This window comes from Schistocerca nitens, chromosome 8 (genome assembly GCF_023898315.1).
Source record: "Schistocerca nitens isolate TAMUIC-IGC-003100 chromosome 8, iqSchNite1.1, whole genome shotgun sequence".
NCBI lineage: Eukaryota > Metazoa > Arthropoda > Insecta > Orthoptera > Acrididae > Schistocerca > Schistocerca nitens.
The window spans coordinates 309,828,282-309,854,460 of record NC_064621.1 but is presented as its reverse complement, the minus strand read 5'-3'; the positions used below and the strand labels follow the sequence as shown (position 1 = coordinate 309,854,460).

The window sequence follows — 26,179 nt, the reverse complement described above, 5'->3', positions numbered from 1 at the left end:
CATCCTTTGCAAATTTGATACGAATGGATATGGTCGAACAAGACACACGGCACTTGGAACTCTTTCGAGTGCTTCTGCACGCAAGTGTTTTATTATAATAGTTTGCGCTTTTCACGCCGTACAGACACTGTTCCTCCCCATAAGTACATATTAATGCTTCAATTGCTTCCTTAGACCACTGTGGTGCCATTGTTTAATAACATGAGAATTTCCTACCGCACCTCACAACAGCAGAAAAGCGACTATCAACAAAGGCTTCCTGCCCAAGCTTTCCGCGTCTGAAGTCACAAACGAAACGTCTCATGATTGGCCAACGCAGGTAGCACGCAGGGAACCTTACAAGAAAAATAGCACCGGACCTATCCTGGAAATCTTACAAGGTTCCCAGCAAGGTAGTCCGCTAGCAGACGACGGAGTCCGCAAGGTAGCCGTCGCGCGAGCCAGCAAGGAAACTTACAGCGAATCTTGCTCCGTGTGAGACGGGCTTAAGGGATGTGGACTTGGGTTGATATGTGAAATATCCTTGTTGTGATCTACTCTACAGAACCTCTCATTTTCTAGAGTCATTTCAGATACGCCCTGTATATTCTTCCCTGGTGCGTACTTCAGTGTTTAATGTGTTACTTGATAAACTCACCGGACAAAAAATTAATCAGCAAAGTGAGCACACATATGAATAGTTAAGTGCTTACAGGTGATGCAGTGATCGAGTCACGTTCCTAACTGCAAACACACTGATTCTGCGTGAGCATAAGGCACTAGCGATCAGTGAGACATTTACGTTTCAAATAGATATTGTAGATAAATATGGGTTAGTGTAAGCCCGTGACAGAGTGCAAAGAGCAACCATGCTTGGCCGCGCCCAGTGCCATACAGTGTGTGAAGTTGCTTGATATGTTGGAGTTAAAAGTGGAGGAGTTCCCAACGTGCCATAGCCACAAAACACGACATCAGAACTGTAGTCGTAAAAGCGTCCTGACATAGAGATCGTAGCCGCGTTCCACGGCTTGTGAACCAAAATCGCTTCCAAACTCGACAGGAATTGCTGCAGCCCGTGAATGAAGGTCCATCTCAAGCTGTTAGTGACAGAACATTACGACAGGAACCGTATGCGGTCAACATGAGGAGTCGGTCATCTCGGAAAAGGCCATTGATCACATCGGCCTATAAAACCACAGCAGGGAAGTCCATGGGGCTGGAAGAACTTGTTACCGGTACTGGTTTCCTGATCACTCCGCAACCCTATCGCATCTCGACTGGCCTGCAAAATCACCTGATTTGAACTCCCTCGAAAGTCCATTGGCCATGTTGCAACAATGGGTAAAACGCCGACATCAGCATCCCCACAATTAGGTAAAATTGCACGATGATTGACCAGCGATCTGGCTCAGCCTCCCCCTTAACGTAAAACCCCCGGGATAAGGTTACACAAGCAGGAACTTAGGCAACTACCCAACATTACTAAGCTTGATTTGTGATATGTGCACTCTTTCTTCCTGGCCAGATTGTTGATGCCGTACACAGTAGGTCACCGGAGTGAGGACCTGAAGAACCTGATAGGGGCCCTCAAAGCGAGGCTCAAATTTAGATGACGCTTTATGTTCTTTCCCCTGTCCTGGCACACGCCTAACAAAAACCAGGTCGCCCGCTCTTATAATTGCAGGACGACGCCCCTTGTTGTATCGTGCCGCCTCCCTCTTGTGGGCGAGATCTATATTGGCCCTTGCTCTCTGCCAATTCTCGTGGATAATTTCTGCTGATATCTCCTCTGGCAACAGGTCCGAAATCGACCACAAGTTAGCAAGCAGAGAATTTACAGAATAGGCCAAGAGTAAAGCGGCCGGGGTGGTTTGATGCGACTCATGGCGGGCGGTATTGAAGACCAAAGTGAGCCACGGGAGGGATCTATCCCATTTGGTCCGGCTCTTCTCGTGATAAATTATCAAAGCTGATTTAAGGTTTTGGTTAAAACGCTCAGCGAACGAAGGCTGCGGATAATAGGGTGTCGTCGTGACGTGAGTCATGGCTTGATGAAAACAAAACCTTCGAAACTCTTTCGAAACAAAGCCAGGCGCGTTATCGCTAACCAAAACCTTTGGCGGACCAAACAAGGAGAAAATCCTCTCGAGATGGGCAATAGTATTCTTGGCCGTGACTCCGGTGCTCGGAAACATCCAGACAAATCGAGTGAAAGCATCAACCACCACCAAAATATATTTGTACCCAGCCTGGGTACGGGGCAGTTGGCCTACATAATCAAAAAAGAGGCGCTCCATAAGAGCACGTGATGACTGAAGCAACCCCCAATGTGCGTTATAACTGGGTTCAGCCATACTGCATTCCCTGCAGGCTTTCACCATTTTCCTAACATCCCGATATAAGGTTGGCCACGTCAAGGATTCTCGAATCTTACTAATAGTTTTAAGGACCCCAGATGTCCTCCAAGAACCTAACATTGATAATGCCTAAAGACGGCCGGGATCAAGGATTTGGGCAAGCAAATCTTAAACCTCTGATCATAGCGAGTACACAAACACAAAATTCCTCTCCTAAGCTCGTAACGCGAGATAGTACCTCCGCCTTCCAGCCGCTCCCTGATCCTGGCCGACTCCGTGTCCTAATGCGGCTCCTCTTCCAGGTTCTTAAACAACTCCGGCACTTCCCCTAACACAGCAGCTACCAGACCTTCTTCTCGTGTGCCCGGTTGGAAACGTAGTTGATCCTCGCTAGCCTCGTCATCGGATTCCTCAAACATACGGCTCAGGGTGTTGGCTAGCACATTTTCGGTCCCCTTGACATGCCGAACTACGAATTTAAAGGCCAACAAACGCACAGCCCAACGGGCAATCCGACGCGTTTTCCGCGGTCGTGCCAAAACCCGAGTGAGTGCCTGATTATCAGACTCTATAAGAAACTCGCGATGCTCAAGATAGAACTTGAATCGCTCGGTGGCGAAGAGCACCGCTAACGCCTCCAACTCATAGGTGGAATACCTAATCTGAGTGGCAGTAAGGGCACGTGAGGCATAACCGATCGGTCGGCGCTATCCGTACTGTTCCTGAAGTAACACGGCCGCAATACCGGAGCCCGAAGCATACGTTTGAAGAATGAAGGTCAAATCAAAATTCGGAACGGCCAAAATCGGGGCATTACTCAATGCAGTTTTCATAGCATCAAAGGCGCCTTGCTGGTTTTCAGTCCAATTAATGGGCACCCCTTTCTTTCTCAGAAAGTTCAACGGAGCCGCCAGTTCCGCAAAACGGGGAATGAATTTCCTAAAAAAAAATTTCCATACCCACGAACCTAGCCACCCCCTTTTTACTCTTAGGTGGTCGAAAATCACGGATGGCATGGATCCTCGAGTGATCAACCTTGATGCCACTGCAGGACACCACATGACCCAAATAGGAGATTTCCTGACGGGCAAACTCGACCTTAGAAGGTTTAACAGTTAACCCTGCCTGTTCCAAACGAGCTAGCACTTTACCAATATGTCCCAAATGTTCTTCTAAGGTCTTACTATAGATGACCAAGTCATCCAAGTAATTAAAAACAAACTGAAACTTTATGTCCCCCAAAACAGAGTCGAGGTGCCTAGATAGAACTGCGGCTCCGGTCGCTAAACCAAAGGGCACGCGGTTAAATTCATACAGATTCCAATCTGTCGTGAATGCAGTAAGGGGCTTAGACTCCTCGGCCAGCGGAACCAGGTGGTAGGCTTGATTGAGATCCGATACAGTGAAGTAACGCGCTCCCGAACACCATGAAATGCAGTTGTGCATATCAGGAAGTGGGACCGATTCCAAGACCACCTTTTTATTAAAGGCCCGATAGTCAACCACCGGCCTGTAGCCACCTCCATTACTATTAGGAACCAAGAATATTGGGGAAGCGTAAGGCGTAGTAGACGGCCGAATAACCCCCTTTTCAAGCATGTCGTCAACTATCTGCCTCAACACCTTCATCTTAGGAGGCGACAACCTATACGGTGCTTGCCTCACCGGTTGATTATCGGTGAGACGGATACAGTACTGAATTTTGTTGGTGACCCCCAGCTCGTCCGTTAACACACGAGGAAACTTCTCCAAGACTTGCAACAACTGCGAGGCTTGCTGCTCGGTAAGATGACTCAAGTTACAATCAGAGGCATTACTACTAGCACTACACACCCGAAAATCCCTCGTATAATGGTCACAAAACTGAAACTTGGTAACTGGAGAAAATCGAAAATAGAACACGCCTCCCACGTAATCCAATACCAGCCCAGTACGCTCTATAAAGTTACACCCCAATAGGATATCCATTCCCAAATTCCTCACTACACATACCTTAACAGACCAAGAAAAATCGCCAACTCTGCACCCCACCTTCATTTCGCCAACCACATCTAAACGCTGGCCATTCACACTCCGACAGATTACCGAAACTCTCCGCAGCACCGGGAACTTACAAATGGACTTATATCTTTGATACCACCGATAGTCGAGAAGAGATATATTACTGCCAGAATCAATCAGAGCACACTCCGGCTCATTGTTCAAACTTACGCAAGCGAACGATAATCCAGCGTTCGACACCGCCCGGAGTCTATTGCAGGCCCTAGGCACGGGACCGCGGCGACCTCACCTGCGTGCCAGCTGGCGTCAGATGTTCGACATTGCTCCCCCCTTGACCTTGCACTCACGTGCGAAATAGAACTGGTAGGAGCACGGGGCTCACAACCCGAACCACACGCCACCGTTAAGCACTAATGAAGGACTGGGTCCCTTACTTCGATTGCACATAATTCATTAAGGTCAATACAACACATTTATTTCAAATAACATAAATGAAGTTACATTTGAATCTGACATTAAACACGTATAAAAAAAAATTCAAAAACAGCTGATTTAATGCGTGAAGCGCGAGCTAAGCCAATAACCAGATAAACTGAATAATTCAGCGTACGCCGGCCGGTGTGGCCGTGCGGATCTAGGCGCTTTAATCTGGAACCGCGTGACCGCTACGGTTACAGGTTCGAATCCTGCCTCGAGCATGGATGTGGTGAAGTCCTTAGGTTAGTTAGGTTTAAGTAGTTCTAAGTTCTAGGGGACTGATTACCACAGATGTTAAGTCCCATAGTGCTCAGAGCCATTTGAACCATTTGAACCAATTCAGCGTAATTCAAATAAAGAGAAAAACGAAATGGAATCAATACACCCCACTGACAAATATCCAAAAAACCTTACAATACTACTCAAAAGAATGCAATGAAGTGGAGAGCAGTCGTTCAGCCAACATAACACTTCAAAATGAGTTCAATAACACAGCTGCGTGCCCCAGAAAACAGCAAGACATTACATACACTTCATTTGACAAATACTCATTAACATTACGCCACTCCTGTTTGAACTGCAGTGTCCCAAAGAAACAGGCGCTTATTCTAAAAGAACAATTTTTTATAGATATGTTTAAATTACAACATTAAGGAATTTCAAATCTTTCCCCTTTCTAGGCGGAGGCTGAGCCAGAAACACAGAATGCCGCAAAAACAAGTTTTGCTGTGAAATCTTACAGGACACCCGGAAGCAGTAACAGACAACGGGTCGGCACCCACAAATAACACAGGCTAAGAGTAAGGCTGGGAGCACATCCTACGAGACCTTGTTCACACTATGCTCACCACAAACTGTAGACATTCCAGCCGAACATCCGCTTGCGGTGGCTGCCAGAAGGACAAAGCAACTAACAGACCCACGCTGTGCTTCTCACACATGCACCTCTATTTGTACAAACATCTAGGCCAACACCAACTCCAGACTCCCCTCTTACTGCCAGGCTTGGCACAGCTTATATGAAATGCCTTCCAGGCAACCAGTAACCGCCGCAGGAGTTTCACGATTAGCAAACAGCCCCAGCGTAACAGACATCACACATGTGCTTACGCCCGAGCCACAACTCCGCCAGTCTCACCGGCAGCCTCACAACGACTGCCTCTCGCCGCCCCGCGCGCCCTAGTCGAAAACGCAAAGATGCTCATATCCGTGGACGCGCCAAAGATAACAAGCCGATCGCTGATGATTGATCAGCGATCTGGCTCAGATTAAATACTTATCGATGGCTTAACCTGGATGCGACGTACCTGAAGAAGTTTGTGGACACACTTCCCAACCGAATACAGGTGGCTATCAAGTCCAGAAGCGGAATTACACTGTATTAAATGAAGGCCGCACGGATTTCTGTGGGGGTAACTCATTTTTTGTCCGGTGAGCTTATATATTCAATTGTATTCTCCCACTAATCTTATTCTGTCAGTCTGTAACCAGTATACTTTTATTATACTGAAAGATACAAAATTTTGTTCCTTCACTTGAATTTGTTTACTAGACGGGCAACTTCTAACGTAACGTATAACTTTGTGTTATTACAACTAATAACTCATTTTAATTTTTAACTGTTTCGTAAATGACAGTTAACTTCTATTAGATGATTTCTGTTGTATTGTTACCGACCATGAATAGTCACACGTATATACGCATAACATACATCTAGGTGGTACAGTGAACGTCATGGAAAAAAATTAACGAAAATTTTGCGACTAGATGCCGCTGGAAGCAGTATAATGTGCAAAATAAAGGACGTGCGGTACACGGCTGTTCCCCAGTGTCCGTCTGAGATATTCGGTATGGTTACCTCAAAGCAGGATCGCGCACTGCTCATAAAGCTCTTTTACAAGAACATTTTATGTGTGTCAGTAGCACTACAGAATTTCCGTTCACCCAGAGCTATGAAAAAAGGCGTTGGTCCGATGTGTTCCATGGGTCTGGAGAAACTAATTACGAAATTCGGAAAGACAAGTTCTTTTAAAGAGCAGTGTGGGAGAGGGAGGAAAGCAATTATCGGACGTCAGTAGATGACGTGACCTCAGCTTTGCAGGGGGGTCGAGCAGTGGTGTGCTATTACGTGAACGGGGAACCGCTCGAAATTTGGACAAGTTTGTGAGAACGGTGAAAATAATTCTAAAAATATCCCGAATTGCTACTCATAAGAAATTATTCAGAAGTTGCTTCAGGATGACATGCCAGTAAGACAAATGCTCGGTCTACAATTGCTTGCTCGCATGGAAATGGACAATTAGAGTCCATGTAACATTCTGTGGACAGAGGAAGCCAACTTCCGTCTCCAAGGAAACGTCAATACACAGCATTGCAGAATAGACCAACGGAAAATGCGTTTGCGGATCAACCGGCACCACTTCAGTCTGTCATGGTAAATATGTGGTTGGAGCCTGCGGCATGGTTTACTGTAGGGACATATTTTTTCGAGGAGATGAGCCCTGAGGGTTGTGTTATCTGGATTGTCACTGGCAAATGCTATGAGAGTCTTTTGCATACATTATTACAACCCTTCAACAGCTTGGATATGTGGGTAAGATAATTTTCATGCAAGACGGTGCTCCTCCGAACATTGCACAGAGAGTGAAGCAACCACTGCAGAAGCATTCTGGAAATACTAGCATTGTGAGCCGTCATTGCCCTACAGCCTCGTCGTCCAGAGCACCCGGTCTTAAGGGGCTCCGGAAAGGCTCAAAATCATGAAAAGTTCAATTTTTACTTTTTTGCGTTTTCTGAATCTGCAGACTATTACGTTTTAATAGATATATAATTTATTCAATTCCGAAGACTACAACTATTTTTAAATTTTTTTTGAAATGTGTTCTACATGGGCGTGACCCACTGTGGCGCTGTTAAACTGCTGTCAAATGGTGTTATTATTAACGTCCGTGTTCATCAGGTACATTTTAGTGATGTGAGATAAAGTATGTGTTGTGGCTAACCTGTGATGGTTCAATATATATCGCTGGTGTGATTGTCGATTGTTTCATGTTTATTTACTCTGTCGTTATCTCGAAAATATTCGTAATTAATTCTGTTTCTTGAGTCTCTGTTTTGTTGAAGTATAATAATGAGTAAAAGTAAAGTTATTAGAAATCCTCTGAAGGCTTTTAAGAAAAGGAGAAATGTTGGAAAGCCAAAGGTATGTGTTATTACTGTAAACAATAAAGACGATGAAATTCCCCAACATAGCTTGTGTCCCAAAGAAGAAGACAGTTGGTGTAAATATAACAAAGGATTGCTAACTGGTGAAGTGTACACTCATAAGCATAGTCTGCCTCATGCAATAATGGAGGTGATAAAACCTATTTTCAGAGACTTAGCAGCACCTGAACTGTTGAAAAAGTGTATTCACGGAAAAACTCAAAACCCCAATGAAAGTGTAAATAGTGTTATATGGTCGAGAATACCCAAGACTGTATTTGTTGGAATAGAAACACTTCACTTTGGTGTGTATGATGCTGTTGCGACTTTCAATGATGGCAACATTATAAGGTGCAAGGTATTTAGAAATATGGGAATGAAGATAGGTTCTAACATGGTACGAGCGATGCTTGCTTTAGACAAGGAACGCCTTCGGGCTGCAGACAGGGCTGTAAAGAGTCTAGAAATACAAGCAAGAGAGCCGGCCGAAGTGGCCGTGCGGTTAAAGGCGCTGCAGTCTGGAACCGCAAGACCGCTACGGTCGCAGGTTCGAATCCTGCCTCGGGCATGGATGTTTGTGATGTCCTTAGGTTAGTTAGGTTTAACTAGTTCTAAGTTCTAGGGGACTAATGACCTCAGCAGTTGAGTCCCATAGTGCTCAGAGCCATTTGAACCATTTGAACAAGCAAGAGTAAACAGGAGGAGGAACAAGAGGAAGCTGGAGGAGGAGTTTGCAGAGGATGAAGATAATCCATCCTATGGACCTGGAATGCACTAAAAAGTTAATCCAATCTTTGTCGCTCGATTCCCAAAACTTTTATTTTCTCATACTAATTAAATGTTTTCTAAGGATCTTCCAAACATATTTGTTTCAAACTTTCAGTAAATGTTACACAGTACCTTCTGCATAATTTAACACAGCCTTTTTCCAAAAAACTGTATATTTTTGAATATATAAATAAAAAATTGCAAAAAAAGTTGTGAATTTTCATTACAATTGAAAAAAAATCATCTTTAATAACTGAACTAAAATTTTGTAAAATCCCTGTGTTAAGTTGTAGCCCATATTCCAATAAATAATCTGTAAAAAGTTCAACCTCCTACCTCAAATACTTTGTGAGGAAAGATGTAATTTATAGGCGTTATTTTAACATTGCAAGTATAGGGCGTTCCGGAGCCCCTTAATCAGCGTGACTTATGGCTGTGACGTTATCTGAAGACTCTGTACTCAGTGCTCCGATTACAAACGTAGCTGACTTCAAGGTACGCATTGAGCAACGCATTGTAAGCTTAACCCTGAGGCACTCCGATCCGTTGTGGAACATGCTGTTCCTCGATTTCAGCTGGTGGTAGAAAACTGTGGACGACATATTGGAAATGTATTGCGTCAGTCTCACGACAGTGAAAACCTCATTACATTGTTGCTATTTATGTGGTTTTTAGCCTCAATGCCATTAAAAACCGATTATGCCAATCCGATGTGGTGCTACCTTGCCACGGTGGGTGGCTTAACTGTGCCACGGCTCCTCAATACCAAACTTGTACACTCATGCACATTGCACAGTAAAATCGGTTTAAGATGCATTTCACATCATAACCGCCTTATTGAGATTCACTTGAGGTCGAACCCATTTACGTTATGACGCTTACAGTGCCATCTATTGTGGAAATTTTTGTTATTTTTTTATTTTCATAACTTTTCCCCATATTCGATTACATTCCGTTCTAATATGCCGTCATTCTGAGCAGCGTTTCTTTTTTTACAGTATTTTGAAGTTGGAACTTTGATTACAGTCATCCTGTGTATCATTCGAAAACGGCGTTGGCGCAGTGGTAACGCAAGTTCCCGTTGGATAACCGAAGTTAATCACTGTCGGCCTTGGGTAGCACTTGGACGGGGGACCATCCGGCTCTACCGAGTGCTGTCAGCAAATGGGGTTCAATACGCCCTTGGAAGGCCAGTAGAGGAGCTACTTGATTGAGTAGTAGCGGCTCCGGCCCCGAAAACAGACAACGGCCGGGAGAGCGGTTCGCTGACCACATGCCCTGCCGTATCCGAATCCAATGACGGCTGTCGGCCAGTACCGTTGGACCTGCTGACGCCTGTTTGGACGGAGAGGGGTGTATCATCTACAGTACATCTCAGTTACTGCCGTTTGCGATAATTTTGTTCTAGAATCAGTCACCATCAGGTGAAGCGATCACTTATTAGACTTCCTACATTACTGACGTAACAGAATGATTAATGGGGGAAGTATAGTGGCTAGAACTCGGACTGACCTTGTAGACGTTGGGGTTCCTCTTGGGGTCGGTGAGCACGTCGAAGGCGGTGTAGAGCTGGTTGAGCATGCAGACGATCTTCATGGCGCCGCGGGCGTCCGTGTTGGCGGCGCAGTAGTCGCTGAAGCCGACGATGCCCGAGAAGAGCAGCGTGACGCAGTCGTAGCGGCGGGCGGGCACCGGCCGCCGGTGGCGCAGCTCGTTGGCCACGCTGGGCGGCAGCACCGAGTACAGCAGCCTGCGGGCAGAGGCGCGCGTGGGGGCTGAGGCGATGCCGTGACACGCGGCGAATCAAGCCTCCACTAACGTCCACAGCGGTGTGTCGTCTTTAAGGCACATCGGCGCTGCGTGCCGTATAATGTTTCTTAATTGTACGTCTTCAATTTCGATTTACTATGCGCGAGTAAGAGAGAAGAATCAATTAGGCGGTATAAAATACTGTAGAAATGTGGACCTAGAAAGGACGTGTCAAAAATTGTCCGATACCAGAGCAAGATGTCGCGGCTGCATAGGAGAACAGTGCCTCATGGCGACACTTTGTGGCAGGGACAGATAGTGGGTGATGTTGGCCAGGAGTATGTGAAGTACGGCTATGTTCTCGACTTAAGGTCGAAGTTCTTAAGACTGTAAAATGCTGGTTCTCCTGCTTGGACACTAAGCATCAATAAATCCATGCAAATTATAATCTATAATATGTATGTGTGTATGACATATGTAGGTGTTATGTATGCATGTTCCACATCTTCTGTACTGATTACTACCAAACTCGCTCCACATGTAGTTGACTGTCTGGAAAGAATCACTGTCAGGGTAACAAGCACCCATCTACCAAAGGGATGTTGGTGAAATATCTGCGTAGCCCGTGACATTCGAATACCCATATTTTATTCATACATTGTTTGAGGAGGACCTTCTGGGCGCTCAGTACCGAGGTTGTAAGCCCATTATTTGAGAATGAGAGCACTTAGAGACTTGCAACAAACTTTACACATAATTTCAAACATTTACGAAACTTTTTCTCACTGACGACCCCCACAAAATCATGAAAGTAAAAAAGTTTATCACTTACTAAATTTTCGTTCTTCCTGCAGTAAAAGCGCCGCTTACAGCACAACGTTTCAAGTTATTACTTATTTACTACTAACTGTATTCGTGACACGTTTTCCAGACATAATTCACATATATCACTGAATGTTCCACAAAAATTACGTCATTGTATGACACTTATTTCAGGAGATATGACATCATAAATACTGAGATGTATGAAAAGCTACCGCTTCATGAAAGACGTTTAAATTTACTACCTCGTTACTAGTAACTCTATTCCTAACACTTTTTTGAGGTGGTGTCCGCATCTGCTGCTGAATGGAACTACAAAAAATATCATTGTACCACACACAGTTCAGTAAATATGACTTCTAATACTGAGATGGTTCAAAAACTGCTGCATCATGCATGGCGTATCATTACTTCTTTACTACTAACTCTATTCGCAACACATCTAGTAAAGGGTATCCACATATGCCGGTGAATGAACCTAGAAAAATATGCCAATGTAAGACCCATATTTCAGGAGACATGATTTCATGAACTTCTGCATCGTGGATGACATTTTAATTTATTACCGTAGTTTTTTTATTAGTAATTCCGTTCACAACAGATTTCGCAGACAGTAGGCACATATACCACTGGATGTCCCTGCATGAAAATTAAACTGCAATGCGAAATTCGCTAGATATACGGATGTATTATGTGCACAAATACACTTGAAATACGTTAAATATGTGTAAAATGTATTTAACATGGACACTTACAATTTAAAATCCGGAAAGAAATACTGTAGGGCTAAGAACTTACTACTGGGCTGAGTGTGATAAAGTGGAGAATGGAAGGAGAACGAGGAAACGGACGGACAGCGAAGAGGAAGGAGGAGACAGGCACAGACAGCTGGAGAAGGAGGTGTATAGAGAGCTAGAGGAAGGAGAGATGAACAGAGAACAGGGAGAGAAGGAGACAGACGAGGAAAGGGAAGAAGAGGAGATGGCTAGAGACAGAGGGAGGAAGAGAGAAGCAGAAAGATGCTGGAGGATGACATGAACAGGGATAGGGGTAAATGGAAATGGTCAGAGAAAGGTAAGAGGAGGAGGGGGATATAGAGAGGGGAGAGGAGGAGAAGTACATAGAAAGGAAAATGGAGGATTTGAACATGGAGAGGAGAGAGGAGAAGATCGACGGGGAAGGAGGGAGGAGGATCTGCACAGAGAGAGGGGGAGGAGGGGATCTACAGAGAGAGGGTGGGGTGAGTTGTATACAGAGGGGGAGGGGGAGGGAGAAGGAAGGGTTGTGCACGTACCCACATTGTAAATGTCGTAACGCGGAAGTCACGTCAACACTCAAGTGGGAGACACTCGAGCACCCGTCCCGTAGTTCCGATATCTCCCCATTTGATTATCACGCCTTCGGTCCCTTAACGCCTTGAAGGGTCGAAAATTCTTTCCGGACGAGGATGTGCGGCAGGCAGTTACCGACTTCTTGACGCAGCAAGACGCGATGTTTTATCAGTTCGTCTGTGTGATGATTTCCTCAATGCTCACGGCGATTTTGCCCTGTACGACCTTCGAACGGAAACTTTTTTATCGGCCGTTTCATAACATTTTAGTACCCCGAGAGCTTTCTTTCTGAACGTCCTAGTCCTTAAGTAGCTGTTGTCTGGCATGACTGTTCTTATACTTGTGCCGGCCGCTGTGGCCGAACGGTTCTTGGGGCTTCAGCCCGGAACCACGCTGCTGCTACGGTCGCAGGTTCGAATCCTGCCTTGCGCATGATATTAGTTAGGTTGAAGTAGTTCTAAGTCTAGGGGACTGATGACCTCAGATGTTAAGTCCCATAGCGCTTAGAGCCATTTGAACCATCTTACACCAGCAATCCCTGAGAGAACAAGCAGAGAGCTTTACTGTAGAGTACTAGATAAGACGCAATCTTCACGCCTAGAAAATCTATCTGCCTGGGCAGCTGATGACGACGAAAATGAGTGACAGCGCTGACGGCAGGAAATAATAAACAGTGTGACCTGTGTTGTTTGTGTGTGGTTAGGGGGATATCAGTTCATAGGGATATTAGTTAACAAGTGCGGCCGTACTAAAAGTTCGAATTTCATTACTTTGCTGGTATTTGGATGCAGTTTCAGTTAGCTTTGCACGATTTGCCTTTTAAGTAGTTCATAACTGAAACGTAAAGTAAAGAATGAGTTAGAAGTTATTCCTGAGAATCATTCAGTTTTCAGTGGATGATGATTGTCTTCCGGTGTTTTCTTGTTTCGTGATGCTTGTTACCCACTTTAGCGTCTGTCGCAATGCACTGCAACAACAGCTCAATTGAAGGGAAGTCATTACACCTCGCAGTGTGTTAGAGAAAAGCATTTGCAGAACATTCAGCAATAAATTAACAAAGAATGGTAGTCATTGCTCCTGCGATTGGTGTGGCCCGAGTAGCGGAAAGTGTTCCGTAGTTCGTAACGGTGCTGCGCCGGCTGAAAGTAAGGGCTGACGGGCGGTCAAGGTCACGCAGTCTCGTAGCAGATGAGGGATGCAGGGGGAGGCCGTTCTCCTGGAGCACACAAAAAATGCAAACCTGCCTTGGCTCGCAGTCCTCAGTGGTTATCGTGGCGTCCTTAAAAGTATAGTTCCAGAAGGAAGTACCAGACGATATCAACGTGTCAGTAGTGTTACATACTCTGTATCCGAGGCCATTAAAGTCCACAGTTTGTTTGACTAGTTTGACAGAGTGTGCAGTTATACACTGAATTCGTGACCTCCGTTGCTAAGGTTCGCAGACGCCACAGCAGTTGTGCCCTGAGGTAAGATATACTGCAGAAAAAGGACAGTAAAAGTACATCAGAAAAACCAGTAGTCACCCCAAGCCTTTTCAGTCCCGAGCACATATTGAAAGTGTTACGGAGTAAAGTCAGGCACCGCCAGGCTAGTCGGGGACGTTAGAGCAGAGAGGGCTGTGACAAGACGCCAGCCAATTGCACGCTGACCGACCCCCCTCCAGGACGATAACGGTTGTGTGTAGAGGGCAGAAGCGCCGCTCCTGACTGGTCGCGGCCCATTCTACAGCCGCATCGAGGTTAGGCATTTAAGACCGGCGACTTAGGACCTGTATATACTGAAGAGATTTCTGATTTGCATGTCACTCTTTGCTTGCGACACCTCTGTGTTATTGAGATTATGCACTTCAAGATTGGCGACTTAGGAATTGTATATACCCAAGACATTTCTTATTTGCATGTCACTCTTTGCTTGCGACACCTTTGTATTATTGTCGAAATTAAATGTTTTCACAATTTCGTAATAAAACTCATTAATACGATTTTTTAGAATGTTGTCTAGCGATACGAGAAGGCAGGCTTTCCTAGACCCCACATATTTGACGTCAAGGCAGGGTAAAACAGAAAGTACATGTACCATAATGAACCTCAGCACTTAAACAGGACAATAACGCACACAACTTTACAGTTTCGTATTACTAAGAAAAATAAGTTACAGATATTCCTCTTATTAGGTCCCGAGTTCGAGTCTCGGTCGGGCACACAGTTTTAATCTGCCAGGACGTTTCATTCCTGTTATTATTTACTGCAGATGTCAAGCTAGGTCAAAATACACACTTGGTATTAAAACTTTCAACAATTTAAATAAGCAATCCAAAATATTCAAACAAAATTACCATAGCAATTTTTTAAAGTAATTTCGCTTTTCTTGATAATTACCACGTGGATCAATATTATTATTATTATTATTATTTATTATTATTATTTTCGATTATTCCCATTTAAGAGAGCGTTTGAACTTGAATTCCTTTATGATGATTGTTTATGTTTTTTCTGAGCCCAAATTTTCTTCATGTGTTCACTGTGTTGTTTCTTTCGCTCCGCTGTCCATTTGCATCCTGTTCTCTTCTGTGTTGTGGTGTCAAATTTATGTTTTTTGATGATGTTCCTGAATTCAGTTCTATTTTCTGCATAATTTACTGTTATGCGTGCTTGTCTGAGGTCCTCTTCAACTTCTTTTATCCATTTTGTTTTTCCCCTGCCTGAGTTGATGACTTTAAGAATTCGCTTTGAAATTCTGTTTTCATTCATCCTGTGGATATGTCCGTAGAACTGCATTCTTCTTTTCCTTATTGTATCTGTAATCTTGTCTGTGTATTTATATAATTCTGATGTTGGTCTCTTCTTCCAGATTCCTTGCTCTTGTATCGGGCCAAAAATTTTCCTGAGAATTTTCCTTTCTTGTTTCTCTATTTCTTTGATTTTAGTTTGCCCACCTATTTGTGTTGTTTCAGATGCATACAGTGCCTCCGGAAGTACGACGGTGTTGTAGTGCCTCAATTTTGCGTTAATGGATATGGACTTTTTGTTATAATAGTTCCACGTGAGTTTATATGCTTTCTGTAGTTTTTTTATTCTTTCCTCATTGGCCTTTAGGTTGATCCCTGATGGCTGGATGATTTCTCCCAGGTACTTAAAATGTGGTACTTGTACAATTTTCCCATGGGTTGTCACAATAGGCAATTTGTCTTGTGGCACTCTTTCTATGTACTGGGTTTTCTCATATGAGATTTGCAGGCCGGTTCTTTGTGCAATTTCGTGTAATTTCTCTATGGCGTTAGTAGCTTCTTTTCTATTATTTGTGAGGATTGCAAGGTCATCTGCAAAAGCTAAACACTTCACATTGAATCTATTATCTTTTCTAATGCCAATTTGGATTCCTTTGACTTCTTTTTCCCATGTCCTGATAATTTTTTCAAGAATGATATTAAAGAGTAATGGTGAAAGTCCGTCACCCTGTCGCACTCCAGTTTGGATTTCAAATGGTTCCGAGATATCCCCCATAAATTTAACCTTGGAGCTTGTGTCAGTTAATGTTTCCCGAATGATTGCTCTTGTCTTTCTGTCAATGCTGAATTCTTCCAGCGTCTTGCAGAGCGCTACTCTGTCTATTGAGTCGTAGGCCTTTTTAAAATCTACAAAAGTAACCTCTGTGTTTCGGGTGTTTCTCATCTGGAGAATCATTTTCAGATTCCATATCTGCTCTATGCATGATCGTCCCTTGCGAAAACCAGCCTGGTATTCTCCTATTTGTGGGTCAGCTTGTTCTTCTAATCTATTCATGAGAACTTTTGATAGGATTTTATATGTGACCGGTACGAGTGAGATACCCCTGTAATTATTTGGTTCAGTTTTGTCCCCTTTTTTGTGGAGTGGATGGATGAGTGCGCATTTCCATTCAGAAGGGATCTGTTCTGTTTCCCAAATGTTTAATATGATTTTGTGAATTTTTCCTGTTAATCTTTCGTCATTATTATTATTATTATTATTATTATTACACGCGCTACATGCCTTATATCAAACCACGCGAAACATTCATGAATACTTGTTCTTCCTGTTCTTCCAGCACTCCTTCATTCGTTCACTAAAGGCTCTCTTCCTTTCTTCTGTCCACTTTGGCCTTCGGGCTTTAGGCGCTGTTTTCTCTGGCATCACTTTCCACTTGTACACCTTGTGTCTATAGACACCTTTGTCCATGACGTCCGCTGAATCTATCTGGGCTCTTCCCAGATCAATTTTGACTTGTGTCATCCAGGGCGTAGTGGTCTTGAGTCTCTGGATGTACCTGAGCATTCTGTTGGTTAGTCTGGTCTGTGAGAGTCTGCTTATGTGTCCATAAAATTTTAATTGCTCCTTTCTAATGTCCGCTTCCATGTTGGAGAACTCCTCTGTGGTATCCCTGGAGTGAAGCCTATATCCATCGTCGGTGAATTTTGGCCCAATAATTTTCCTAATGATTTTTCTTTACTGTGTGAGGATATTCTCAAGGTCGGCCTTTGTGTGTAACATCACTGTCTCACTAGCGTATAGCACCTTAGGTTTGATTGCAGTGTTGAAGTGACGAATTTTGGTGCAGGTGGAGAGAAATTTCTTGTAGTAAATACTCAGTGTTTTGTATAAAGCTCTCTTCATTTTCAGTAACCTAGTGTTCTGGGCAATTTTCTCGTTTCCTGTCGGTTCCAGCACTTCACCTAGGTACTTAAAGTGTGTGACGCTGTTGATCTCGCCATACTTTGTGTCCAAATTTGGAATGTTTAATTTCGTGCAGAAGAACTCAGCTTTCTGAAAGGAAATCTGTAGCCCTACTTTTTCTGCGCACTCTTTGAGTACTGCTATCAGTCTGATTGCTGTAGTTTCGTTACCTGTGAGTAGTTCTAGATCGTCTGCGAAGGCCAGACACCCGATCTCCAGCTTATCCTTGGGTCGTCCAAGTCGCACTGGCTTCCAATAGCTTTGTATTTGCAGCGCTTTCTCCCATTCCTTGATGACCTTATCCAGCACTAGGGTGAAGAGGAGCGGTGAGAGTCCGTCACCCTGGCGAACGCCTGTCTTGATCCCAAAGGTTCGGAGATTTCCCCCTTGAACTTCCCCTTAGACGTCGTGTCTGTCAGTGTCTGTTTGATCAGTCGCAGTGCCTTGCCGTCCAAACCAAGTAGAATGTTGAATGTTGAATGTTGAACAATGACTGGCGATCGATGGAGTCACATGACTTCTTGAAGTCGACGAAGGTGCTTATGACTGGACTGCTCCCGAGGGCTTTGATTTTCAGAGTAGTCTTCAGATTGAAGATTTGTTCTGCACAGGAGCGACCAGGGCGGAAGCCCGCCTGGTACTCGCCGATCTTATGTTCCAGTTAGTTCTGTGTTCTTTGGAGTAGACACGCTGAGAGTACCTTGTATATGACTAGTATTAGTGAGATGCCCCTGTAACTGTTCACGTCTGTGGGGTCACTCTTTTTGTGCGGAGGGTGGATCAGTGCGCATTTCCAGTCGTCTGGCAATTTTGCTGATGTCCATATGTCTGTGATGATCTGTGTGAGCTTTCTGAGTGAGTTTGTTCCGAGGGTTTTCAGTAGTTAGTCCACTATGCCGTCTTCACCAGGTGTCCTGTTGTTTTTGAGGCTAAGGATGTGCCTGTGACTTCCTCTTGTGTCGTGGGTAGTGAGTCTGTGTGTTTGTCTGTAGCTTCTTTGTCTGGGAATCTCTCTGTGGATTCTGGGCAATTGAGCAGTTAAGTACTGTGCCAGCCCTTGCAATTCTCCTTATCCACCAGTGCCAATTTTCCGTCATTATTTCTAAAGCAGAGGTTCGGTTGTGTGTATCCTCGGATGTGCCCTGCAAATGTTCTGTACAAGTCCCTTGCGTTGTAGTTGCGGAAGTTGTCCTCTTAGAGTCTAGCTGTTCCTCCAGGTATTTCCTCTTGGACTGTATAATAATTTTGGCTGTTGTCTTTCGTGTTTCATTGAACACCTGTAAATGTTCTGGGGACTTGTTACTGTTGTATTTCTGGTATGCCAATTTCCTGCTGACGAGAGCATTCTCACAATCAGTGTCCCACCAGGGGTGGTTGGTATTCTTCTTCAGAGGAATAGGGCTTGTGCTTTTTCTGTGATTTTCTGTGGAAATTTTGTCAGTCATTTGTATGTTATTTTTTGCGAGCGTCTTTTGTGGTGTCACCACCAGACACCACACTTGCTAGGTGGTAGCCTTTAAATCGGCCGCGGTCCGGTAGTATACGTCGGACCCGCGTGTCGCCACTATCAGTGATTGCAGACCGAGCGCTGCCACACGGCAGGTCTAGAGAGACGTCCTAGCACTCTGCCCAGTTGTACAGCCGACTTTGCTAGCGATGGTTCACTGACAAATTACGCTCTCATTTGCCGAGACCATAGTTAGCATAGCCTTCAGCTACGTCATTTGCTACGACCTAGCAAGGCGCCATTATCATTTGTTATTTATCTTGGGATGCATGTACAGTCAGACCGATGTTCACCAATTATGGATTAAAGTTAAGTATTTCACCATCTGCGTCCGTTTTTCTAAGTTCTAATTTCCTTGTCATTTTCCAGACCTCACGCCAGCCTGTGTGAGCTTAAACGCGTGCCTTTCGGCTTCCTCCAAACCCCGTGAATTGGCTCCTGCCAATTCACAACATCTTTCACTCTAGAGTCAGCGATCTTTTTTGTGTCAAATTTCAGTAGGGGTGTTTTCTTACAGAAAATTCTCTTGGGGGTGCACTTGACTTTGATGCGTGTTAGGTACCTGTATGTCACGGATCTCTTTCTGTACTGGGTACGAGAATGCCACGTGGTCAATTTGGAACACGCCTACCTGCTGGACGGGTGAACGCCAGGTTTTCTGTTTTCTGGGGTGTTTTCTGAGGGACGTCGACATGAGCTTGAGGTTGTGCTGCTGGCAAAGCTCTATGAGCCGTGTGCCATTTTTGTTGATGAATTTATGTGCGGGATAATTTCCAACTGTTTTCCTGTGCATTTTTTCTCTGCCGATCTGTGCACTGAAACTGCCCATAAGAAGTTTGATGTCATCCTTGGGGACTTTAGATAATACTTTCTCAAGGGTTGACTAGAATTTATCTGCGGACTGTGGGTCTCTCTTGTTGTTCTGGTTAGTAGCGGGGTGTGTATTGATCAGTGCGTATTTTTTGTTGGCGCACTGAACGTGTATGGTCATCAGCCGGTTGTTTACTGGTGTGACTTCTCTGATGGATACGAGTATGGTAGTATGGACCACGAAGGCCATCCCCAACAGAGGAGGCCTTTGGCAACTCTCCTATCGGTTTTTATCTCTTAAAGATGGGGTACTTGCCGTATCTGTGGTGTCTTCGTCTGTGATACGTGTCTCTTGCAGTGCGAGGATCAGTACCTTCTGCCTATCGAGTTTTGTCACTATGTTGTGCAGCTTTCCAGGCTGTATGAGGATGTTGATGTTGAAGGTGCCTATGTTCGTTGGTGTCTTTTGTCGGAGTTTGCCAGGAAACTACGACTTTCTCTGTGGACATGGAAGTCCGGGTCCCCCCAGAATCCGAGTGCCCGGTGGCCGCCTGTCGACGGGTGGTTTTGTTACCACCTGGGGTATTGCTGTTATTACTTACACGAGTCATGATTGCTTATAAGCATTGGTATCTAGTGGTCACCCACTGGGTTTGTTAGAATCAGGGATTGTCAGTTCCTCAAGCATGTATTGCAGACGTACTCACTGAGTGAACAGACGGTGACCATTCGCCGGTGGCTACCACTGCAGACGCGACTTGGATCAGTATTGAGTTAACATTACATTTTGTTAAAGTTTTGAAAATCCCTGTTACTCAGCAACCATATACTACTGTAGTTTCAACATAGGATTTTACAGCCAAAGAGTTATCTGCAACTGGTTAGCTGTATAATCCAATGTTGATCACATTTTGTCCTAATTTAGTTCAATTTCCTGTGAAATATGTTAATGTATTCCTGTCAGTAGTGAAACAAAGGACGACTTTGCACTGCTCACGCCGTACAAGGGTAACGCCTCTGCAAGCTTCTGCCCGGCATTTTGACATCTTCTTATGAACATGGAAGTCAAGCCTGGGAATAAAGCGAAAAAAAGGAAAGAAGAAAAAAGCACTTCCACTGACATAAACAAAGTCTTCATTGAGTCCTGAGGTATTATATATGAATCCCAAAAGTTTAAATCGTATAAACCCGTTGTAACATTAATTTACAGTTATAAATTAATTGAGGAATGCCTGTAAAACTTTAATAAATTGTTAAAACGAGTAAAAACACTTGTAGTGAGTACAGATTAGCTTCAGCAATTCACGTCCGGTTTTAAAAGCATTTTCATTGACAGGAAGTCACAATACCCCATAACCTCGCTTTTAGCGTCTTTTTAGGGCCACTGTTCGTACGATATGTTAGATGGCCACCTGTGGTGCACTGTTCCCTGTGGATACGTTGAACAGTCTGCTCTGATACACGGTGCGTTAACGGGAACGTTCAAGCACAATAGCACCTTTTAGTCATTGTGTATCATCTCCTTACTCCACTGATTCCATATGACCACTCACTGTTCTGTTTTACGACAGCGGTTGCGGTTCTACAATATCTCAGCTCTCCAAACTGACCGGCATTCTCAATTAAGGGGGTGACACATTACTGGAACGATTGAAAGAATTCTCCTATCCAAGAAGGAAGTTTACACAGGATAACTGTAGCAAAGAAGTTATGAGATGTAGAAGAAGAAAGCCTTATTTAATTTAAGAGCTCTCCCGGCATGATGTTGATAAGAAAATGAGCATGAAATTACTGACAGTGTACGTCTGGAGCGTAGAATTGTGTGGAAACGTGAACCACTGGAAAGATTAAACTAGAAATGCGAGCAGAGGTTTCTATTTCCCAATTTAACACCGTCATCAGGTACTGACTTACTACTCTACTGGCCATTAAAATTATTACACCAAGAAGAAATGCAGATGATAAACGGGCATTCATTGGACAAATATATTATACTAGAACTGACAAGTGATTACATTTTCACGCAAAATTGTTCAAATGGCTCTGAGCACTATGGGACTTAACATCTGGGGTCATCAGTCCCCTAGAACTTAGAACTACTTAAACCTAACTACCCTAAGAACATCACACACATCCATGCCCGAGGCAGGATTCGAACCTGCGACCGTAGCGGTCGCGCGGTTCCAAACTGAAGGGTATAGAACCGCTTGACCACTCCGGCCGGCCCATTTCCACGCATTTTGGGTGCACAGATCCTGAGAAATCAGTACCCAGAACAACCACCTCTGGCCGTAATAACGGCCTTGATACGCCTGCGCATTGAGTCAACCAGAGGTTGGATGGCGTGTACAGGTACAGCTGCCCATGCAGCTTCAACACGATACCACGGTCCATCAAGAGTAGTAACTGGCGTATTGTGACGAGCCAGTTGCTCGGCCACCATTGACCAGACGTTTCAATTGGTGATAGATCTGGAGAATGTGCTGGCCAGGGTAGCAGTCGAACATTTTCTGTATCCATAAAGGCCCGTACAGGACCTGCAACATGGGGTCGAGCATTATCTTGCTGTAATGTAGGGTTACGCAGGGATCGAATGAAGGGTAGAGCCACGGGTTGTAACACATCTGAAATGTAACGTCCACTGTTCAAAGGGCCGTCAATGCGAAAAAGAGGTAAGCGAGACGTGTAACCAATGGCACCCGATACCATCGCGCTGGGTGATACGCCAGTATGGCGATGACGAATACACGCTTCCAATGTGCATTCACCGCGATGTCGCCTAACACGGATGCGACCATCACGACGCTGTAAATAGATCCTCGATTCATCCGAAATAATGACGTTTTGCCATTCGTGCACGCAGGTTCGTCGTTGAGTACACCATCGCAGGCGCTCCTGTCTGCGATGCAGCGTCAAGGTTAACCACAGCCATGGTCTCCGAGCTGATAGTCCATGCTGCTGCAAACGTCGTCCAACTGATCGTGCAGATGGTTGTTGTCTTGCAGACGTCTCCATCTGCTGACTCAGGGATCGAGACGTGGCTGCAGGATCAGTTACAGCCATGCGGATAAGATGCCTGTCATCTCGACTGATAGTGATACGAGGCCGTTGGGATCGAGCACGGCGTTCCGTATTACCCTCCTGAACCCACCGATTCCGTTTTCTGCTAACAGTCATTGGATCTCGACCAACGCGAGCAAGAATGTCGCGATACGATAAACCGCAATCGCGATAGGCTACAATCCGACCTTCATCAAAGACGGAAACATGATGGTACGCATTTCTCCTCTTTACACGAGGCATCACAACAACGTTTCACCAGGCAACGCTGGTCAACTGCTGTTTGTGTATGAGAAATCTGTTGGAAACTTTCCTCATGTCAGCACGTTGTAGGTGTCGCTACCGGCGTCAACCTTGTGTGAAAGCTCTGAAAAGCTAATCATTTGCATATCACAGCACCGAATAAAACGTTCTCGGTTTTCCAGCCACGTCAATTCAAATAAAATGCTCGAGCTTTCGATGGCCATCTCCGCCATCGTCGTCAGGAGTTCACTAACTGCCGGGGCTGCTACGGTCTCTCGCTTATATAGGCATGATGACATCATCAGCAGCCAATCAGATAGACCCAATGTGGCGCGCGCGCGTAAGTCGACCCGGGCAACTAGCGGAGCTGTTGCCGTGGCAGCACCGGTGACGTCAGGTGGCGCCAGGGGGAGGCGGCACGTTTGAAACTGCCGCTCCCGCGTCGCGCATCTGTCTCTGCTTTCTTTCGATGTCCAACGCCCGTCCCCATGCCCTGCTGAGTGTGTATCCCTAGTCTCGGTTGAAATTGTTTCTGTTTAGGCGAATATCGTCCGCTTCCTTTATAACTGAGTCCCAATATGTAGAAGCATGAGCCAGCACTTTTGTATTATCGAACTGTATCTTATGTCCGTTTTCTAGGCAATGCTCCGCTATGGCCGACTTGTCAAGCTCCCTTTGTTTTATATGGCGCTTGTGCTCAGTACAACGCTCCGCAACCGTGCGAATTGTCTGTCCAATGTAAATGCTGCCATTTTCACAAGGTACACCATACACACCGGACACTCGGAGAGTCCCATAGTGCTCAGAGCCATTTGAACCATTTGAATTCCTCAGTTCGAACAATATCAACTACTACCAGTTTCTTCTTCGTTGCTACAATTACGATTCCAAATGATGGGTGCTCCAATCATCGTATTTTGGGACCTCTTTTCTGACTTTAAAGTCACTTTTTCACATCAATAAAGCTCTTCTTTTGAAGAGAGCTTGAATGATCTTGTAGTAGAATTCATTCACTTACACACAGTCCGTTCACACGAGACTGATTTCATTCCTCGTGTATAAGCGAAGCACTTCGGGTGTATCCTCGTGTATAAGCGAACTACTTCGATTGTATAAGCAAAGAAGTACTTTAATGACAGTTTTACATGCTTGTATGAACTTTCTGAACTTTGCTAACAAGTGGGAGGAGACTACGCTTGGTTGGTTCATTTGGGAGAAGGGGACCAAACAGCGAGGACATCGATCCCATCGGATTACGGAAGGATGGGGAAGGAAGTCAGCCGTGCCCTGTCAAAGGAACCATTCCGGAATTTTCCTGAATTAGGGAAATCACGGGAAACCTAAATTAGGATGAGGGGACATGGATTTTAACCGTCGTTCCTCTGAATGTGAGTCCATTGTGCTAATCACTGCACCATCTCACTCGGTGGGAGAATATGTACAACACCTGAAGCAGTAATATCACCATCTTAACGTATCTCTACATTTTGTTAATTCAGTCTCGAAATTTTTTGGGTTGAAGTGATAGTACTGTTTTCAGTTTCCATATTTAGCAATTGAGTGATCTATTCGGTATTACTCATTGGCGCTCTTTTAATTCACCTCCAAGGTATTCTGTTTTTAGACAACTGATTCCTTCTTCTTACTTTTAGATAGAAGGATTATATCAGATGCGAATTTCAGCATAGGTACATGTTCCTCTGTACATTTAGTCACTTTGTACACAGTTACAAACATAAATGACGTTAGGTGCAAAGTTTTATTGCTAACCCTCGATCTCTACGGAAATGGACAATGCTGCGTCTTCCAAATTTCCCCCAGATGGGAGCGTACAGACGGCCACAGAAAAAGCGGGAACTCAATAAACACACCAAGAAGAATTAGGCAAGAGGGACAGAACAAAGACAAGGGAAAAATTAATGAGAATCCGAGCACTAAGGAGAACAGAAATACTCATTCTGAAGGTGTAATAATATTTGTATACTGTGTACAAACTCGATGGTGAGTTTATATTGGTTGCTGTGGTAGTCACTTCGACTCCCTTTGCTTGAAAGAAGAGATGCATATAGTTTACATCTACATCTACATGACTACTCTGCAATTCACATTTAAGTGCTTGGGAGAGGGTTCATCGAACCACAATCATACTATCTCTCTATCATTCCACTCCCGAACAGCGCGCGAGAAAAACGAACACCTAAACCTTTCTGTTCGATCTCTGATTTCTCTTATTTTATTTTGATGATCATTCCTACCTATGTAGGTTGGGCTCAACAAAATATTTTCGCATTTGGAAGAGAAAGTTAGTGACTGAAATTTCGTAAATAGATCTCGCCGCGACGAAAAACGTCTTTGCTTTAATGACTTCCATCCCAACTCGCGTATCATATCTGCCACACTCTCTCCCCTATTACGTGATAATACAAAACGAGCTGCCCTTTTTTGCACCCTTTCGATGTGTTCCGTCAATCCCACCTGGTAAGGATCCCACACCGTTCAGCAATATTCTAACAGAGGACGAACGAGTATAGTGTAAGCTGTCTCTTTAGTGGACTTGTTGCATCTTCTAAGTGTCCTGCCAATGAAACGCAACCTTTGGCTCGCCTTCCCCACAATATTATCTATGTGGTCTTTCCAACTGAAGTTGTTCGTAATTTTAACACCCAGGTACTTAGTTGAATTGGCAGCCTTGAGAATTGTACTATTTATCGAGTAATCGAATTCCAACGGATTTCTTTTGGAACTCATGTGGATCACCTCACACTTTTCGTTATTTAGCGTCAACTGCCACCTGCCACACCATACAGCAATCTTTTCTAAATCGCTTTGCAACTGATACTGGTCTTCGGATGACCTTATTAGACGGTAAATTACAGCATCATCTGCGAACAACCTAAGAGAACTGCTCAGATTGTCACCCAGCTCATTTATATAGATCAGGAACAGCAGAGGTCCCAGGACGCTTCCCTGGGGAACACCTGATATCACTTTAGATGGTTCAAATGGCTCTGAGCACTATGGGACTCAACTGCTGAGGTCATTAGTCCCCTAGAACTTAGAACTAGTTAAACCTAACTAACCTAAGGACATCACCACATCCATGCCCGAGGCAGGATTCGAACCTGCGACCGTAGCGGTCTTGCGGTTCCACACTGCAGCGCCTTTAACCGCACGGCCACT

General features: G+C 44.6%; 1 protein-coding gene across 1 annotated transcript in view; it reads right to left on the bottom strand.

The window, feature by feature from the left end:
- LOC126198632 (guanylate cyclase soluble subunit beta-1) overlaps positions 1-26,179 on the bottom strand; it is a 264,556-nt gene that overhangs the window by 66,423 nt on the left and 171,954 nt on the right. Inside the window, exon 11 of the mRNA XM_049935094.1 lies at positions 10,299-10,536. Coding sequence (XP_049791051.1) covers positions 10,299-10,536 — 238 coding nt within the window. The remainder of the gene's footprint in view (positions 1-10,298; positions 10,537-26,179) is intronic.